The sequence below is a fragment of the Anguilla rostrata genome, chromosome 3, assembly GCF_018555375.3.
Source record: "Anguilla rostrata isolate EN2019 chromosome 3, ASM1855537v3, whole genome shotgun sequence".
Classification (NCBI taxonomy): Eukaryota; Metazoa; Chordata; class Actinopteri; order Anguilliformes; family Anguillidae; genus Anguilla; species Anguilla rostrata.
This window is the reverse complement of record NC_057935.1, coordinates 16092449-16110308: the sequence shown is the minus strand read 5'-3', so window position 1 is coordinate 16110308 and position 17860 is coordinate 16092449. Positions and strand designations below refer to the sequence as shown.

The 17860-nt window shown below is 46.1% G+C and overlaps 1 protein-coding gene across 3 annotated transcripts in view; it reads right to left on the bottom strand.

The window, feature by feature from the left end:
- flt4 (fms related receptor tyrosine kinase 4) overlaps nt 1-17860 on the bottom strand; it is a 55209-nt gene that overhangs the window by 17249 nt on the left and 20100 nt on the right. For 2 of the 3 annotated variants that reach the window (XM_064326480.1, XM_064326482.1), the window contains exons 1-6: nt 12143-12284; nt 9865-9961; nt 8403-8680; nt 3084-3205; nt 2302-2473; nt 67-206 (exon numbers count right to left, since the gene is read on the bottom strand). In XM_064326480.1, the coding sequence (XP_064182550.1) occupies nt 67-206; nt 2302-2473; nt 3084-3205; nt 8403-8680; nt 9865-9961; nt 12143-12269 (936 nt within the window). In that variant the 5' untranslated portion in view covers nt 12270-12284. Of the gene's footprint in view, nt 1-66; nt 207-2301; nt 2474-3083; nt 3206-8402; nt 8681-9864; nt 9962-12142; nt 12285-17860 lie in introns of those variants that run through there. The other variant, XM_064326481.1, reaches the window with a different exon arrangement.

Sequence of the window (17860 nt, the reverse complement as noted above, 5' to 3'; positions counted from 1 at the left end):
ATCTCCAAAAAATCGCACAGAGCTCCCCTCGCACACCTCCTCCAACCCCCCCAGCAGGTTCTTTACCGGTTTGCTCTGGTACAGCCACATGAAGTTCACGCCTGTGTTGAACTCCACCAGCGCTGTGCAGTTTAACACCAGTGCCTCTCCTGCCATCAGCTCCACCGACTTCTCAGGAAACAGCTTCAGACCATAAAACAACCATCCTGTGGCGTGGGGAAAGAGGAGTTAGAGTGAACATCATCAGTCAATCAAACCATCAATCCACATGTCAACCAATCATACAGCCAACCAATAATCAACCAACAACTCAATCGATTAAACAATCAATCCATATGTTTTTTTGCAAATATAGTTATTAAAGTTAAAATAAAACATTTTCTTTGCAACTTCCAGTTCAGCTAACTGAAGATCTCATCTCTCATGATGTATCTTTCTCTGCTGGCCTCAACAATGCAAAACCAAGCACTGTAGTCTTGGTTAGAGAAGCAGTAAGGAATATAGCTGAAGTGTGGATCACCCTACGTCTTGTGTGAACTCTAGTTAAACAGAGATGTTAACATTGCGATGTAAAGATCTTAACAACCACACGCACATGCCAAGAGATGCTGAATGAACTTGTAAAACAGAAAGGCAACTGCAGCAAATGCATTTTCTTACCTGTTCCCTGAGTGGCTTTCTCAAATCACGTAATTTCCAAGAAACACACTTAACGTGACCTAGGCTGCCTCTAAATTGTGTTCTGATATTTTGTTTGCCATATATAATTTTTTATTTTTGGGGAAAGTTGGCCTTTATAAATCAATCTCAGTTAAAGGAGCCTAAATGGCCAGCCTGCTGGTGAAAAAAGTTAAGTGAAAAGCAGCAGTTATAGAGTGCATGCTGACATTAATGTGACATTCGATCACAATGTGGACCCATGTTTATTTTCCCTGTCTGCGGCCCATGTCAACGCTGAACGCCGAGAATGAGTCACTTTTATGGCTCTCCAGAAGGCGACATGATTGAGAGTGTTGATCTTGGCTCTCGGATGCTAACAGGGCACGGTATCTTCAGATTAATAACGAGGAAGGAGAGGCAGGGAGAGAGGGAGTGCGAGAGTGACCTCATTCAACATCACTGCCTCACAAGGTCCTTCATAGTTCATTGAAAATGAACAGTGAGCAGACAAGAACCCCCCCCCCCCCCATTCCTTTCTCTTCTCCAACCCACGAATCCAATCACCTCTCAGCCGCAGCTCAAAACCAATCACCTCTCTTCTCAGAGCCATTCACCTCAAACGCTCAGAGCCAATCACCTCTCAGTTAAGAGTAAGTCACCTGTCATCTTAGAGCTCAGAGCCAATCATCTCATCCATCCATCCATCTATACTGGCTTAGCTCAGTGAGTGAGTCGCCCCCATTTACTCTGAGGCAGTGTGAGGTATTAAAAAATGTCATGAATGAAAGCCACTTTTATTACTGTTGTTACCACCACTCAGCTCTCAGTCAATGACTCCTCAGCCTCAGGTCAGAGTGAACTGCCCTTCAGTTGGCAGGAAGCTGCCTTCAAAGAGAAGGCACACGCTGATTTCAAGTGCACTCAGAGGCAGCTCTTAGCCTGTTTTACTAAAGGTTTACAGGATAATCAGATTTTCTACGGACTGAAACTTGAGATGCAATTGCTAATATCAAATGTGGAGCTGACGGACCTGCTGATATTCCCTCCCTTGAGGACTGCTCATATTATGGAGTGAAAGTAAATATTTATTGCATCAGTTTAATAGGCTAGGTTTCGAGCCTTGCCACTAAAAACATCTGTACCAGGAAGATTACTACATTCCAAGAAAAAATGAAGCAACAAGTGGTGTACTGTTACCCGGAGTCCCAGAATCTCATCCAACATGCAAAGACCATCTTGGCTTTTAGCCTGCTTGAATTTCTTGTGTATTTATTTTTCACGGGTTCTGAGCAATTAACATTTTCTGGATCCTTGGATCTGGATCCTGTACATTGAGGTGGGAAGGGTGACACCCAAAAAGACACACTGTCAGCTCCTCCTGCAGTCAATCAATCGATCAATCATTACTTTCTATAGTGCCACATACAATCATGCTATCACACAGTGCTTCACAAATCCCAACAAACATTTTCTAGATGGAGTGAAAAAAAAGAAAAGGAAAAAAAAACATTTTGTGTCACTGTGGGTGAAACTGGAATATTAACTGAACACCTTTAAAGGTGACGAAGCTGAACTGGGACACACAGAGGAAGAGGAGCACATTCAAACACTGACCGAAGCGAGTGGGTGACCGGGCCCTACCTGAGTGGTGGATCAGGTAGACGGTGGACTGGAACTCCCTGTTGTGGAGCACAGCTCTGCAGAAGAAGCCGATGAGGTTGGGGTGACTCAGCACAGCCTGGCTCGGCACAGACCAGCCCCTCTTACTGCTCCAGGTCAGATTCTTATCCACCAGTGGGATGGGAGAGGGGATCTATAGGGGAAAAAGCCAAAAGTCACATAGGGCACAAATACATACACACTCTCTCATACACGCATATACACACACACAAGCACATGTGTGCACACATACTCACACACACACACACACACACCCGCACGCACGCACGCACACACACACAAAATACACATGGATGCCTGCAAACACTCACACCCATATGCACACAAAAACAAACATGCATAAACATACTCATACACACACATGCATGCACACAGTCATACCCTTACTCTCACACACACAGACACACACTAACACACACCAAACATGCATAAACATACTCACACACACAAACACGCACACACAAAACATGCAAACACATACTCATACACACACACATGTATGCATATACTCACATCCTTACTCTCACTCTCATGCACACAGAGACACATACATAAACACACACACAATACATGCATACACACACTCATGCCCACACACATGCATGCATACACTCACATCCTTACTCTCACTCTCACTCACACAGAGACACATACACAAACACACACACACACACACTCACAATACATGCATACTCACACGCATACACACAATGCCTGCACTCACACACGTGTGGGCCATTTACCGGATGGAGGGTAACATTCAGGTCGGGCACAGCCACCAGACAGGGCACCTCTATGTACGTGGTAGACCGCGTGACAAAGATCGTCTCCAGATCCGTCCTTCTGACGAACGGGTGCTCCACATCTAGAAGAGGTAAACACACCTGTTCACATTCCTACCTGTTCACCCATTTTCCTGTTTAATCATTTCCATCACTCAGATTGATGTATTGCACAGTTGACTGATCCCCACAGTTTCCAACATTCCCAGTCGGTCACTATGCAAAGCAGCACAGTCTAATGGTTATGGAACTGGACGAGCACCGAGTAGGTTGCAAGTTTGATTCCCAGGTGGGGCACTACCATTCTAGCCTTTAGCAATGTAGTAAGCATAACCTTGCTTCAGCAAATTATCCAGCTGTATAAATGGATTGTATGTAAAGAAAATGCATGGTTTGAGTAAAATAAGTGTCTACAAAATGCAAAACACAAATGTGCTGTCCAATGGTGTTACTTTTGCGGTTTGAAAAATGTGACAAGCAAGGATTTGGTTTCTCTTTTTCGGGAACATTTTTTTTAGACAGAGGAGAGTAAGCATGGGGTTCCAGCCTGTTCCTAACATGTGCGAGGACAGCTGACGGACCATGACGGACCGGCCATGCTCACTGACAGGGCTTTAATTGTAGTTCAGAAAACAGTTCAACCACTGGACTGGGCGGATGAGGGTTTTCACAGGTAATTTAATTTCACTCACTCAGATCCCCCCGCCCCCCACCCAACCCCCCCATCCCCGACTAACAGCACAGGGACAGCGAGGTCATTCACCATACTGCAACCCTCCACTTTCATGGTCTTTGTGCTAAAGAAAGATTGTGTGAACGTAATGTGATGTCTGGATTGGATGCAACTTTTGTGGTCTCTGTATTGAGAAAAGTTGTGAAAAGGTTTGGTTGTGTCTGAATAGCACTTTAATGGCCTCTGTGTTGAAGAAACATTAGTGAACGTTGTCGCTGGATTCTTTTCACACGAGCGAAACATCAGACTCGTGGACTGCCACCACCCCTGAAGATGTGACTGAAAAACATACTGGATAACAGTATTTCACCATAAATATCTTCTGTAAAAGGCAGCTGTTGTGTGTGTGTGTGTATATGCGTGTGCGTACAGGTATGTGTGTGTGGGTGTGCGTGTGTGCATGTGGGTGTGGGTATGTGTGTGTTTGTGTACGTGCGTATGTTTGCGCTGGATAATTTTGGGACCTCTCCACTTGGTCCATAGCAGAGTGGTGGGCAGGGTAACTCCACTGCCCCAGAGACCACCGGTGGGCTAACCGGAGCCACATGTGTGCAGAGGGTCCGGCGTTGGATACTTTCACTACCCTTTACGGCTCTGATCACAGCTGGACCGCTCGCCCCACCTCCTTCCCCTCAGGGAGATCTGGGGAAACTGTTTTGGCACCTTGTCGGGACTGATTAGGACTGATTCATAAGAGTGCTTGAGTGGGTCCTATGTCCCACCACCACTTCTACTTTAGCTCACAGACTGAACTGGGATTCTGGGTAGGTACAACAGACCCACTGCAACTTGAACTCATGGTGACCCTTGGAGAAGCCCTCTGACTTACACACACACACACACACTCGCACAAACAACCAGGTGTGTCTCATATAGATAAGCGGTGGGGTCAGTGCCATCCAATAAAAATGCTGTTTTACTACAGGGACCCGCTGGACACATAGAACTGTAATGTTTCACTACGTTTCATGGCAAATCTTGTTAAAAAATAATGGGTCTAAAATCTCAATTTTTTTTTATTTGCCTATTTGAGACCCCTTGATTGCTGATGGCTTTTTGAAGTCATATAAATGTGTTCTGTAAGACAGGAGTAATTGGTCACACTATAAACCTCTGGATTTGACCGTGCATGAGTTATCATTTTTGAAGAAACTATTTCAAGATGCAAGTACAAGCCTCCCGTGCTGTGTATTAGATAGCACAACCCCTTCCAATTTACTTTAACCACTGTCCCAAACACTTGCATTCAAAAAACAAAGAGACGCACTACCATCTGAAGGCAGGAATCCGACTGGGCCAGTAAGTGCTCAGAGAAGAAACTTGAGAATGCGTTTGACCCTTTCTGACCAGCTCTGACACTGGGGTTATGACTCCAATGTGATGTCAGTGGTGATGTCACGGCAGAGTGCAGTCACAGGTTCTTTAGTCTGACCAGACACTCAGCTCCATATTCCTACTGCCAACTGTTGATGTCAAAGTGTTCCATTTTGTTGATACATGTTCTATGTGTGGTAACATATGACATCACAAGAGATGTCTGGTTCTGTAATTAAGAAGCAGGGAGGATAGAAGGAATGCAACAGCTTCGTATCTGGTGAGTCTGAAAAATCTGTGGTGCAGCGCACCTGGCACCAGGATAAATGTAATGAATGACACTTCATGCGGGACAATTCAGAATAAACGAAACCCTTCCTCACAAAGAGAAACAGGAAGAGAACCACAGCCCTCATTAAACGAGATTCCGTTAGCCACAAATCGTGCCTTTTCCTTAAAGCTGGAATACCCCTTAATACAAAGCAAAGAATCTGACCATCCCGAGGTTAAAATGTCAGGACCGAACTCTGAAAGTTCCGCTGTCAGATGCCTGTAAGTCTGAGGTTTCTGTTGATTAATGACAGGTCAGCAGTGGAAACAAACAGTGCCCAGAGACTGATCACACAGAAGTGCACTTGCCGAATGGTATCAGACTGAATGTCTTTAATTCAGATACATTTCAAAATATTTTTCCCTCCTCCCGTCTTGTTTGCATTTGCTGCAGTATAAATAAGCAGACAAGCCATTAAGATGTTTGGACACAGAGAGTCAGAGGTCGGGCCCTCTGGCATGCTGCTAATTGAAACCTCAAACACAGATGTTTTTTGGTCCCAAGGGTCAGTGTCTCTGACCCTGCGGAGAGACCCTGGCCCCAGCTTTCCAATCTTCCCTTCTGTAGTCAAACCCATACCGGCTCCTTTAACTCGTGTTTCAGGTCTTAAGCTCTACAGTGGGAAAGGGCTATGATGAGCCAGCCTGGTTCTAGCTATGCAATTGGAAAGGGGTACAATGAGCTAGCCAGCTCTACAGAGGAAAAGGGGTATAATGAGCCAGGTTGGTTCTAGCTTTACAGTAGGAAAAAGGTAGAGCCAGCCTGGTTCCAGCTGTGATGGCAATATGATGAACGTGATATGGTAATCAATGTTATTTTATAATTTCCCATACAAAACATAACCAAATGCCTTTGAATTAAAAAAAATAAATGAATTAAGTGTTTCTGTTGGAACCACATTGCAGTCAGCACGCCCTCCACAGCACAGTTTGGACTTTCAGAACGAGAGCTGGGGTTCAACTCATTGTTGATCAAATGGCAGTGCACAAACATGGCATAACCTCTGTGTGTCAGAGTGGAAGACTAAACGCTGAGATCGTGTTTCCTGGCTGATTATTGGTCAAACCAATAACCAGGACAAGCAACACATGCAAAATATTTCTGGCAACTGAATATCCAAGTCCAGGAAATCTGTCTCCAATCCCCTGTACATAAAGCGATTATTCGCTGAGTATGAAAACCTTCCCTGTTTAATCCATTTTCCTGGTCAGCTATTTGTCGTAACCTGACTGCAGGTTACGTGGAAATACTGTAAAACTGCCGTTTCGCCCAACCACTGATAATATCATACATACATGATAAATACTGTATCCAGCAGACTGGGTGCTAAGGAAACACTTCATCTGTACAGCACATGGGGGGCTGCTAAGATGAATTTCTGGCTTCGGCCTTTAGCATCTGAGGAAAGAGCTAAATGATGGGTCATGCTTGATTTGGAAGGGATAGAGCAAAATCCGAAGAGGCAATCTCTTATCCCAGAAAGATTATCTGAACCCCCCTCCACAACACACCCTGTAGCCTGCAGTGTCTCTCTGGACTGTCTCTGTGTCTAAACAAAACCCAAATCTGCCGCTGAGCAACTCGTAATCCTTAAAGCCTCCTTACGGCAATGCTTAGCACACAATGAGCTTGGACTTCGCTGGAGGGATCAGTGGGCTGCTGATGTACAAAACAACATGGCCAACACCCTGGCCCTGACAGTGATGTCATCTCTGTCAGGGAGCAGGCCGTGGAACAGTGCTGGAACTACAGTGTTTAGTGCTTTAATACTAAATGGGTGTACTCTAATGAATAGGGTGTAATGAGCCTGAACTTCCACATGGGAGTCAGACATCCGAGCCATAGGCAGAGCGCTGGCAGGTTTTAATCATGGCGGAAAACAGGGGGCATGTGTGCTTCTACCCCTTTATTAAATCTACGGTTTATTAATATTAGGATCCTTTACAAGCATTAGCCAACTCCCAAGGCAAAGCAAATAGCCCCAAGGCCATAGCAGCCAAACGCACCGGGCCCTCTTTGATGTAAAACTATCTCTTAAACAAGAGATCAATTTTCAGCTAAATGTCTGTAATTGTCTTGTACTTGTCCCAAAGAAAAGAGAAAACTTAGTGTTGGACAGCCAGGCAGAGGGGGGTGGGGGTGTGGGGGTCGGGGTGGAGGGGAAGGGACATGTGTAGGAGGGCTAATGAAAGTAGGGTGTCCCACATGGTTGTTACAGCAATTTGCTGACGTGGCAAATAGATTAACTTTTCTTTTCTAGCCAAAGGGATTGAATCTGGTCTCACAGATATGTGCCACTATTTTTTAATGACAATCAAACAACGGCTTTCTTGGTTGTTAATTCCATGCATTAAAATGGCACCATGTAAGACAGCTGTTAACCAAGGCGCAAATCGAACCTGGATTACATCAGAACCAGCAGGTCACTTTCGGAGAAAGTTCAAGGATTTACTTTGTTGTCACAAACCACAATTCACCTCTCTGTTTGAGAGTGACCTTGAAGTGTGTCACCTGTGTGCTTCCTCTACCTACACAGGGTTGGGGGTGAAGGGGAGATTAGTACGGTTGGGGGTGTGTGGGTGTTACCTCAGAACCCCTTGCTCTAAGCTCCTCCCTGGCATGTTTGACTCTATGCCCATAGTTTCCAGATACTCTCCAATACTGTTTCTAGGCTTAACCTGCAAAACAGAAATTTCCATTTTTTTTCTTCTTCTAGAGCTACTGGGGACCCCAAACGTCTGCTTGCAGAAGTCTAAGCTTCAGGCTGTTAGGCTGTTAGGTCATTAAGGCTGAGGTTAATAGGTAACGGTCGGAGGTTAAGTGAGTCAAAGGCGTACACCAACATTCCGTTAAGGGGCCACAGCACAGGTCAGGGAATGGGGAAGGGGGAGGAAACGCTCACCCCTAACGAAGACGTAGACGCTGGCGGCGGTGGTGCCGTCGATGATGGCCTTGATGTCCTGGTAGAAGCAGCGGTAGTAGCCGGTGTCATTGCCGCAGGCGCCCGTCAGCACCAGGGTCTTGCAGTACGGCCTGCCGGGCTCGCCCTGGCACTCCCGCACCTGGACCGAGCGCTGCCCCGGCGCCTCCACCCGCCGCGGCGGCAGCTCCTGCCGGTCCGTCGCCTCCTGTCTGGTCAGCGAGCTCTCAGGCCACGCCCAGTCCAGAGTGCGCTGTCCCCTAGGCGATGGGAACCAGACAAACGCCGCGGCCAACGTCAACACGCAGCCCGAGAAACGCAGTCGGACCAGATATGAGTAATGGTCGCAATTTTGTAAATGTTGGGCCCGGAGCCTGGGTTCTGATACTGATCCCTGATATGAAACCGGGGCGCAGGGGGGAGATTCATTTCACACCCTGTTGCCTCTCTTCCTCTTTCCATCTGTCCTGTTATTCAGAAACGGAGACCTTGCTGGGTATAGTGAAACCCTTTAAGCCTCTCCTGCGGAGTTTGATATTATCATTGAAATCCCCTATCCGTGACCCGGTGACTCATAGGCAGGTATTCAACATAAATAAACTGCGTTTCAGTTATATGTACTGGTTGCGGATGCCAGAAGAAGTCTGGCATCCACCACCAGTACTGCTGGTTTAAGGAGTCCAAGATGCAGCAGCTTAATTAACCAACATTATAACTTCCCAACACACTTCTAATGATGTTTACATACGATGTAAAACATGCAAACATGATGCATGATTTTCTATGCCCAGCCCTTTCAGCGGAATAACATTGTGCGTTCCTGAAATTTTCTCCACAGCACAATCTCTGAAGTCATTCTTTCCCAAATTCAACTGGGAGGATAAAATGACCCAACTGTCCTATATTAATTACTGTTAGAGCAACGTCTATCCATCAGATTGCACTTGGCGTAAAGCAGAATATGAGAAATAATATGATTTCCTCAGTAACAAGATTTTGAACCACAATGACACCCTGAACAAGAGCCATGGGGTTTTTGAAATGCGTAACAGTCTTCAACGAACGGCTCTGGACGAGCAGCCAAAAACATTATTTTCCTTCCAAAAGGCATGTACTTGCTACTGCTACAAAACAATTTATCCACAGGATTCTTGGCAAGGACATCCATGGAGAATTCTCCGGGATCTGAGACAAATAAAGTTATGTTCACCTTTTTGCCCCCAGCCTTCAAAACACATCGTTAGCACTTTATTTGGTGATGGCTGTAGCTTTAACATATTCATATCCTTGACAAAGCCTAACAGGAATATATCATTTACCCCAGTGGGAGTTAAATGTTAAGGCATTGTGAATTACATTACTTCTGTAGACCTTACAATGTCTGTATTAAATTTCTGTTTTTATTAAACAGTCTAATAAGCTTAGAATTAATCACTTCCAGTACCTGCATGTAATAGTCAATGTGTCATTGGCATGAATCACAAGGTCTTCTTTCGGGCTGTCGAGGGTGGGTGGAGTCATAGAATATCCAATCACCAGGCCTGCAGAGAGAAGAATAGTTTAATCGGGATTGGGCGAGGAGGGTAGAAAGAGTAAGGCAGAGAGACAGAAATGGAAATAAAGAACAGGAGGAGAGACAGGAAGAGAAAAGTTTTTTTTTGCATTTGCTCGTATGATGGCTTTGCATTTGCTGATCAGGTAATCTGTGCTTGATTACCCCTCATGGGCATACACTGTAATTATCCACAGTTTGTGTGTGTGTATGTGCTGTGTGTGTATGTATGTATGTGCATGCGTGCCTGTATGGATGTGTGTGTATATGTGTGTGCATGTGTGTGTATACATGTGTTTTTTATATTTTGGTGGGCTTGTTCTTCATCGATAAAAAAACCTGTTCATTAAGGCTTTGCCTAACACCTGATTCACTGCCGCCACGCTGCCTCGACTCATATCTGCGAATGCAGCAACTTGGCGACATAATTACCCGCGTTTAAAACCCCCGCCGGGTGTCATTAGGCTTCGTCGAGCTGCGCCCCTGCGTTTATAAAAATGTCGCCCCGGCTTATGCCACACCTGGAGATCGTTAGGGGCTGGGGCGCGGCAGTCAGAGGGAAAGAGGCCGTGTGGAGAGCGAGAGGCAGCGTGCCTCTCCGCTTAACCCCGCTTTGTTTAACAAGTGAAAATGAGCGATAGTAAAGGGGTTTAAGCGCAGGTCGCGCTGCCGAAGCGCCAACAAGCGCTCCGAGCCCCGACTATGCCCCCCCCCCCCGCCCCCACCATCTTGATCCCGTTACAAACCCGTGAATAAAACTCACTCAGCCGTTTTTCAAGCATCTTCGGGGCACACGGAAAAATGTGGCGACGTGCGCACCAGGACGGAATGAAAACTAATAAAGTCGTGTCCTGTTTTAAGGTTGGTGAAAACGAACCCCCGGAGATCAATTTGCCGTTCAGCAAGTGATCGCATCGCAGACTCCAGCCCACTACAGCTACAAGTCTAGGAGGTGTAAATTTCAAAACGATATTCAAATATTATATGATTCATCCAATAGTTGAACCCTACCTTTCCCCCAAAGCAGTGAACTGCACTGAATAATGACAACTACCTACTAAGATATGCATTAACTCACAATTTCAGGCTGGAAAAAATAATGCCCTTGCTGTCATTGTATGCACAGTTTTTAATCTTTCGTTCATGTACACTGATTTGTAGGAATATGTCTATGCATTTATTTTCATTTTTGGTGACGAATTCCAAACTCTAGTCCTTCTGGGATTGAGTGATGTCACGGTTGTAAGCTCCAGTAATCTAACATTCATTTTCCATTCTGCTAAACTTATTTTAGCCCAGCACATCTGTTGAAGTTATGCTTGCTGCAGATGCATAGTACCTCCACATATTACAGCGATGCAACATCTTTACAACACACCACTCGACAGGCGACTAAAGACTTGGCAAAAGCTCTCCCGCTGCACAGCTGTTTGAGCCATTCCAGGTCTTACGAGAAAAGTGATGCCTATGGAGATCTGCAAAGTGGCTGCTTTCTGTTTTCACCTCAAAACCAAAAAACACGAAACCCGGTGCGTTGAGTTTACAGTGTACTCAGCGGCTTTAAATGATCAATTAAGCGCTGAGTAACTACAAATACCAGCAATCCCTGCAGCTCTACAAGGGCAAGAGTGATTTCCCTTGCCCATAAGCTATGTACAGTGTTCCATAGATGTGCGTAAAGAGGAGAAACTGCCTGTCGGATGCAAAAACATTTTTAAAACATATTTTACGCACACTTAAACCTAATCAGCTATAAAGGTATGTGGATTGTGCTGGCTCTTGAACTAGGAAAAGTGGAAAAACAAGACCTTTCTCAATAGGAAGTGACATCACAAACCTCACCCCTTCCCCAACCTGACTGATCCTGTGACTCTACGAGTGAGCCCACATCGGCGGACGGCTGGGCGGCCAGGCCATCCAACAACGAGGCATCTGCCGTCAAAGCTCAGAGCTGGAGCCCCCGACCCCGCCTCTCCCCCGACGGTACGCCAGGACCAAGGACAATTTAACAACAACCGAGCGTGACCCAGCTGGACCGCACCGTCCATCACGTGCGGAGGCCTTGGACCAGAGCGGTCCAAATTCTTCAGATGCATCCTGCTGGCACTCGCACAATAGAAGGCTCCTCACCATTCTGTAAATATTTGGTGCGCGGCCACAGATCCCAGACCTGTGTTTACAGTAGAGCCCGGGCCAATTGGGGGGCAGCCCTTCTCCAACACCCCGCCGGCAGCCGCCCACGCATCACCTTTTATTCTTCCTCTCCTGCCTTTTCTTTTTCTTTGTCCTGAGCCCATTCAAACAGCCGTCACATTCACTGGAAGGCGGAAGACATCAAACAGGTAAAAATAGAGTGCGGGGGCGTACGGACTGTGTTTACTGAGGCTATCTTGCCGCGCTCACACAGAAGCACAGAAGCCCTTCCTGAGAGATGAAAACACAAAACGGTCTCTTCCATGTTTCAGTGCCTTCCAAGTAACATTATCATTCTCATTAAATGAATCCCTTATATACTCGTAATTGGGATTCTATTCTTATTTTCATTTCAATTACGGTTTACTCAAAACTGGCATCTCCTTAGAAACAAGCATTAGCGCCCAAAATATAACTGTCAACTACCAAAACAAATTATGAGCAGCTGGTTGTCATTTAGTGCTTAGAAGCCCAGTACTATGTGCAAATAAATATAAAATATTAGTGTGAAAGATGAAAAACTGTCATCGTGGCACCTCCACCCTGGTTACACTGTTTGGCCAGCAGAATTTAAGTTGAATGGATATCAAACTTGCATCTGATTTACCTCTACCTCAAGGAGTGGAACACAAGTCTCAGGAGGAGAGCTCCTTCCCATGAGTAAACACCTTTCTGAGGCTCAGTCACCTCCCGTAGCACAGCTCCCTCTTGCTCTAGCAGGACAACCCTCCAGATCATAGCACCCCCGGTAGCAGGGCAGCCATTAGAGAATGCCCTCAGAACACCCTGTTCTTAAGAAAGGACAATGTGGTGACACAGGGGGGCGGGGCCTCTGTTGCTGGGTGGTGTCCAGGAGACCGTGCCTGTGAATAGTCTGCGCTCTGCCCAGAATTCTACCTTGCACTGGCCTCTCTTTTTTGAATCATGTGCCGGCCAAGACAACTTCTTCAGTTTCCCTCAATTTCTTATGTTTTTTGTCCTCATTTAAATCTGAGAACCAAACCAAAGGAGAAAGCGGTTTATTTTAAGGATGATGTATTTGACCATTATTATAAAGCGAATTACACAAGTGACAAGTGTGTTTGTTCAGGAATGCCACAAGTTGTTCTGTTGGAAATGTGAGATTATTTTGTGTTTTCCAGCTTGATTAAGACAGCTGGGATATTTCTGGTATGTGACACAGAAAAGAAACACACAGAACAAAAATGAAAGTTTAGAAGAAACCATTTAGAACAACAAAGGCTAACCACAGCTGGGTGCATGACAATACATCACGTCCACTGTTTGTTTCTGGACAGAAAACAAACAGGCCAGTGTAGAATAATGGCCGCTCTCCATTGAACCTTTTTAGAAGCGACCTCAGAAGCAACCCCCTCCCCATTTAAAGGCACATGGGTAGCTGCTGTCTGAACTCTGCCATGACAGTGGGTCCTTTGGAGTATGAACAAAATCAAACCACCCCCTCCCCCCGGCCTCCCATCCCTGTCCCCATCTCTGTCCTCGTCCACTGGCTGCCTGCCTTGGGGACTGGTTAAATAAACAGCGTCCTTCTGCAAGACAGTGAGACAGGAAATTCCCCCCCCCCCCCCAAGGATGGATCACACCTCCTCTATTTCAGGAACAGCAGATTTCCGACCCTTCCGAAACACAGGGGGAAACGACAGCGTTCCTCCCGGAGCGCTGGGGCGCTCTCTCTCACCCTGGAAAAGCTCGTCCCCATCTCACCAGGGCCTCCTCCTCCCCACCCCCCTTCCTACCCCTCATTGTCCCAGACTTCACCAAAACCATTTCCTTCACAGGGTCTATAGCACCACTTCCCAACCAAACCCGACATCCTATGGCCATTCACTTAACTATCACACAAAGCGAGAGGGAAGTTTTCAGGTGAGTACCGAGGGCTGCAGACAGATTCAGGTGGTAGAAATCCGACAGATCTGCGACAGATCTCTAAACCAGGCACACAAGTACACAGCAGGGTGAAAATCATGTGGCGCCCAGGACAAAAATTTTGTCTGCGTGTATCATTCAAAAACATTTACCACAAGTTCACAGAACATTGGGCCCCCCTCCTCCAGGGCCCGGGACAATATGCCCGGCTGTATGGTCTCGAGGGAAGCCCTGGGTGGTGACAGCGTCAGGGTACCATGGTTACCCAGCGGTATGGTGCAGTACCCCAGTGGCAGGCTGCTCATGCGTGCCTTCATAAATTCCACAGCAATTTAACTGTCCTCTTACTGCTGTGGTTTGTTTATTACAGCTGAATTTTCCATATATTTGCTGTCTTTACTTTCTGACAGGTTACATGATTTTTTTTCAGCTGTACAGTGTGGATTTGTGGATATCTACAGTGTGGCAGACTAGCCAAGTGCTGAGTGCTGATGTCACAGTAGCAAGAGCTGGGCTGATTGACACCAAATCACGCGGCCGACTCTGGCTTCCATTAAGGTAACAGCAGGATCCACTCACCCCAAAAAACTGCCATGAGGTCATTTACACAGACCGCCTGCCCCCCCCCCCCCCCCACTCCAGCAGAGAGCAGTGGCCTCAGTGAGAATGGCCTCTATTATGGATTAGCTCCACTTGGCAGCATGGGACTGGGGGAGCCTCAGAGCCCTGTCCTAAAACCCACTCACGTTTTCGGATCCTCCCTGCAATTATGGAAACAAATCGCCAGCACCCGCACTGGAAACCTGCCATCGAACGATTACTCCGTTTGTCCACATTCCACATTCATCTTATTTGAGATGCTCCTGAGCCCGTTTGCCAAGGTTGGACACCCTTCTATGCTTGTGGTTTGTGCGCACAGTTATTCGGACCCCTCTCAGTCTCCAGGCTGTGAAATTCCAGGCTTTGGCTAAGCCGATAGCAATTCCTCTGGAACGAGCATGGCCGACTGTGACTGAGTCATTAATGCCGGGCCTGGCACTGGAGTGTGTGGGAATCTAATTTCAACCCGAATCTGATAAACAAACGTTTTTTTTTTTTTTTTTTTAATCAACAGCTAAACCCTGAAGAATGGCTGAGCAAGCATGAGTCTGCAGGACATTTTGAAGAAAGAGAGCAAAATGTGACATACTGCAGAAACCTTTGACGATCCAACACCAATAAAGAAACGTCCAAAGTCTTCCACAGCCTGCAAGGGCGTTTCGTAAAGATCAATAAAAACGAATTACGCCCAATGCCCTGGGGGAGCTGTGGAAGACTTCAGGCATTTTTTGTATTGGTGTTGGATTATTTTAGATTTCAACAAGGCCAGTGAATATAACATAATCCCACACCCAACAGCACATCCTCCAGAACAAGGTCATTTAACACATTTAATTCATAACAGAAGAATAGCTTGGATGCGGGGTATTAATCAAGATGGGACTGAAGGATTGAGATTCATTACCCCTCAACATTGAGACTCTTCTTAGATTTGATGGTAGCCATCTAACGACTCTCAGTGGCCACTTAATTAGTTACACCTGCTCGTTAATGCAAATAGTCTGCTCCTCCAAACAGTGAATCATGAGGCTGCAACTCAATATGCATGCAGAAATGGTGAAGAGGTTTAGTTGTCATTTGATCAAATATTAGAATGGGTGATCTAAGGATGATCAAAGCCATATTGACCGTGGTATGATTGTTGGCGCCAGATGTGGTGGTTACAGCATCTCAGAAACAGCTGCACTCCTGGAATTTTCATGTATTACAGTCTCTAGAGTTTACAGAGAATGATATGATGAATAAAAAACATCCAGGGAGATGCAGTTCTGTGGTCTGAGGTCAGACGACAAGGGGATGACTTGTTCAATCTAACAGAAAGGCCACAGTGGTGTGCAGAAGGGCACTGTGCATAAAACCTTAAAGTAGGTGGGCAACAGCAGCAGAAGACCATGTTGGATTCCAATGATGTCAGTTAAGGACAGGAATATGAGGCATAATCACCAAAACTGGACGACTGATGGCAGGAAAAAGGTTGCCTGGTTTGACAAATCTTAAATTCTGTCGTGACATGCGGGGGGTAGGGTTAGAATTTGGTGTAAACACCATAAATCCACTGGTCCATCCTGCCTTGGGTCAATGGTGCAACTTGCTCTGACTTTTCACAGACTTCACCACAAACATTTTCACAGTGGTGTAATGGTGTGAGGAATATTTCCTTGGTATTATGCTCCTTAATATCGATTGAATATCATTTGAATGCCAAATTGTTGCTGACCATACACACGCCTTTCCCACCACAGTCCACCCTTTTTCAAATGGATATGTCTAGCACGATTATGCACCACAAAGCACACATTATCTCATTCTAGTTCCAAGAACATGCCTGTGACTTCAGTTTACTCCAATGGCCTGCACAGTCCCCAGATCTCAACCCAATAGAACCTTTTAGGATGAGATGGAGTGGGAGGTTCACAGCATGATGTGTGGCTGAAAAATGTGCAGGAAATCTGCAGAATTTACAGTATGCTATTGTGTCCACATGGACTAAAATCCCTAAAGAATGTTTCCAGCATCCATGTCGTGAATTCAGACTGTTCTGGAGGCAAAAGTTGATTCTACAGCTGAGTGTATATGGTTGTATGTGTTGGTGGCGACTTGTAACTGTACCACTGGAGAGAGGGGGGTGTTGGGAGTTGGATATGGGAATTGTATTTTCAGTCGTATTCTGTTGGATGGTTTCTTGTGGAAACAATGAAAAGCAAAAAGCAACTGTTAAAAAACTTTGAGAGTCTTCTTGTTCTAATTCAGCAGACACATCCCCTCACACATTTGTTCCACCTGATAATTCTATCCTGTTCAATTCAATTTTATTTGTCATACTGTATATGCACAATCCAGAGCATTGAGACAATTACATTTCTTCCATCAATTACTTGGTCCAGTAGGGGTCCACAACCCGGTCCTGTACAAATCATTTGAAACCCAGACATTCCAGGGAAAAACTACTCTAATCAGGTTTTCAGGACGAGCAGTCTAATGCACCTAGCTGGTTTGCTAGCTCATTTTACTGAGACTTTGAATCAGTGGAATAAGAAAAAAACACACTTTGACATAGGTCAATTCAGTACTGAAGCTCTTCAAACCTCGAATCAGTGCGTTGGTATGCAACCTTCACTGGCATTCAAAAGATTACCGGAGCAGTCAAGCAAGAACGCGACACACGGCTAACAGCCAGGGGAATAAGCCATACTGGGGCCTTTCCTGATTACCACGTCCCCTGTCAGAGATCCCCCAGGGTTCCTTTCCTGAAACCCAGCCCCCCTGGTGAGTCAGACAGCCACAGGGCCACTGTGGCCCTCCCCCACGCCTGACTCCCTGACCGCAGTCCAGTGGCTTATCCCTTCTCTCCACTGAGACAAAAGTGACTTCACTCGATTGTTCCTGCTGCATGACTCACGGCGGACTCATCGCCGCTGTAATCCCAGAGGGGCCGTCCTCCATGGCGTCGGCTTCCTGCACCTCGGGAGGCCGTTTCCAAAACCACGCACTGCCCCAGGCTTCCTCGCTGAGAGGGGCCACCCCAAAATCAATGCTGGTTCCGATCGTTGTCTATTTCATGGGTGCACCCAGGAAAGGACAAGAATGTACCCCTCAGAACAAGCTTACTCCAGGGAGTTAAATATGCTCTCCGTGGTTAAAGGTCATCAACTATAGTCCATGGTGAGGCATCAGACCTGTTTAACACACAATCTGATTTCTGAATGTC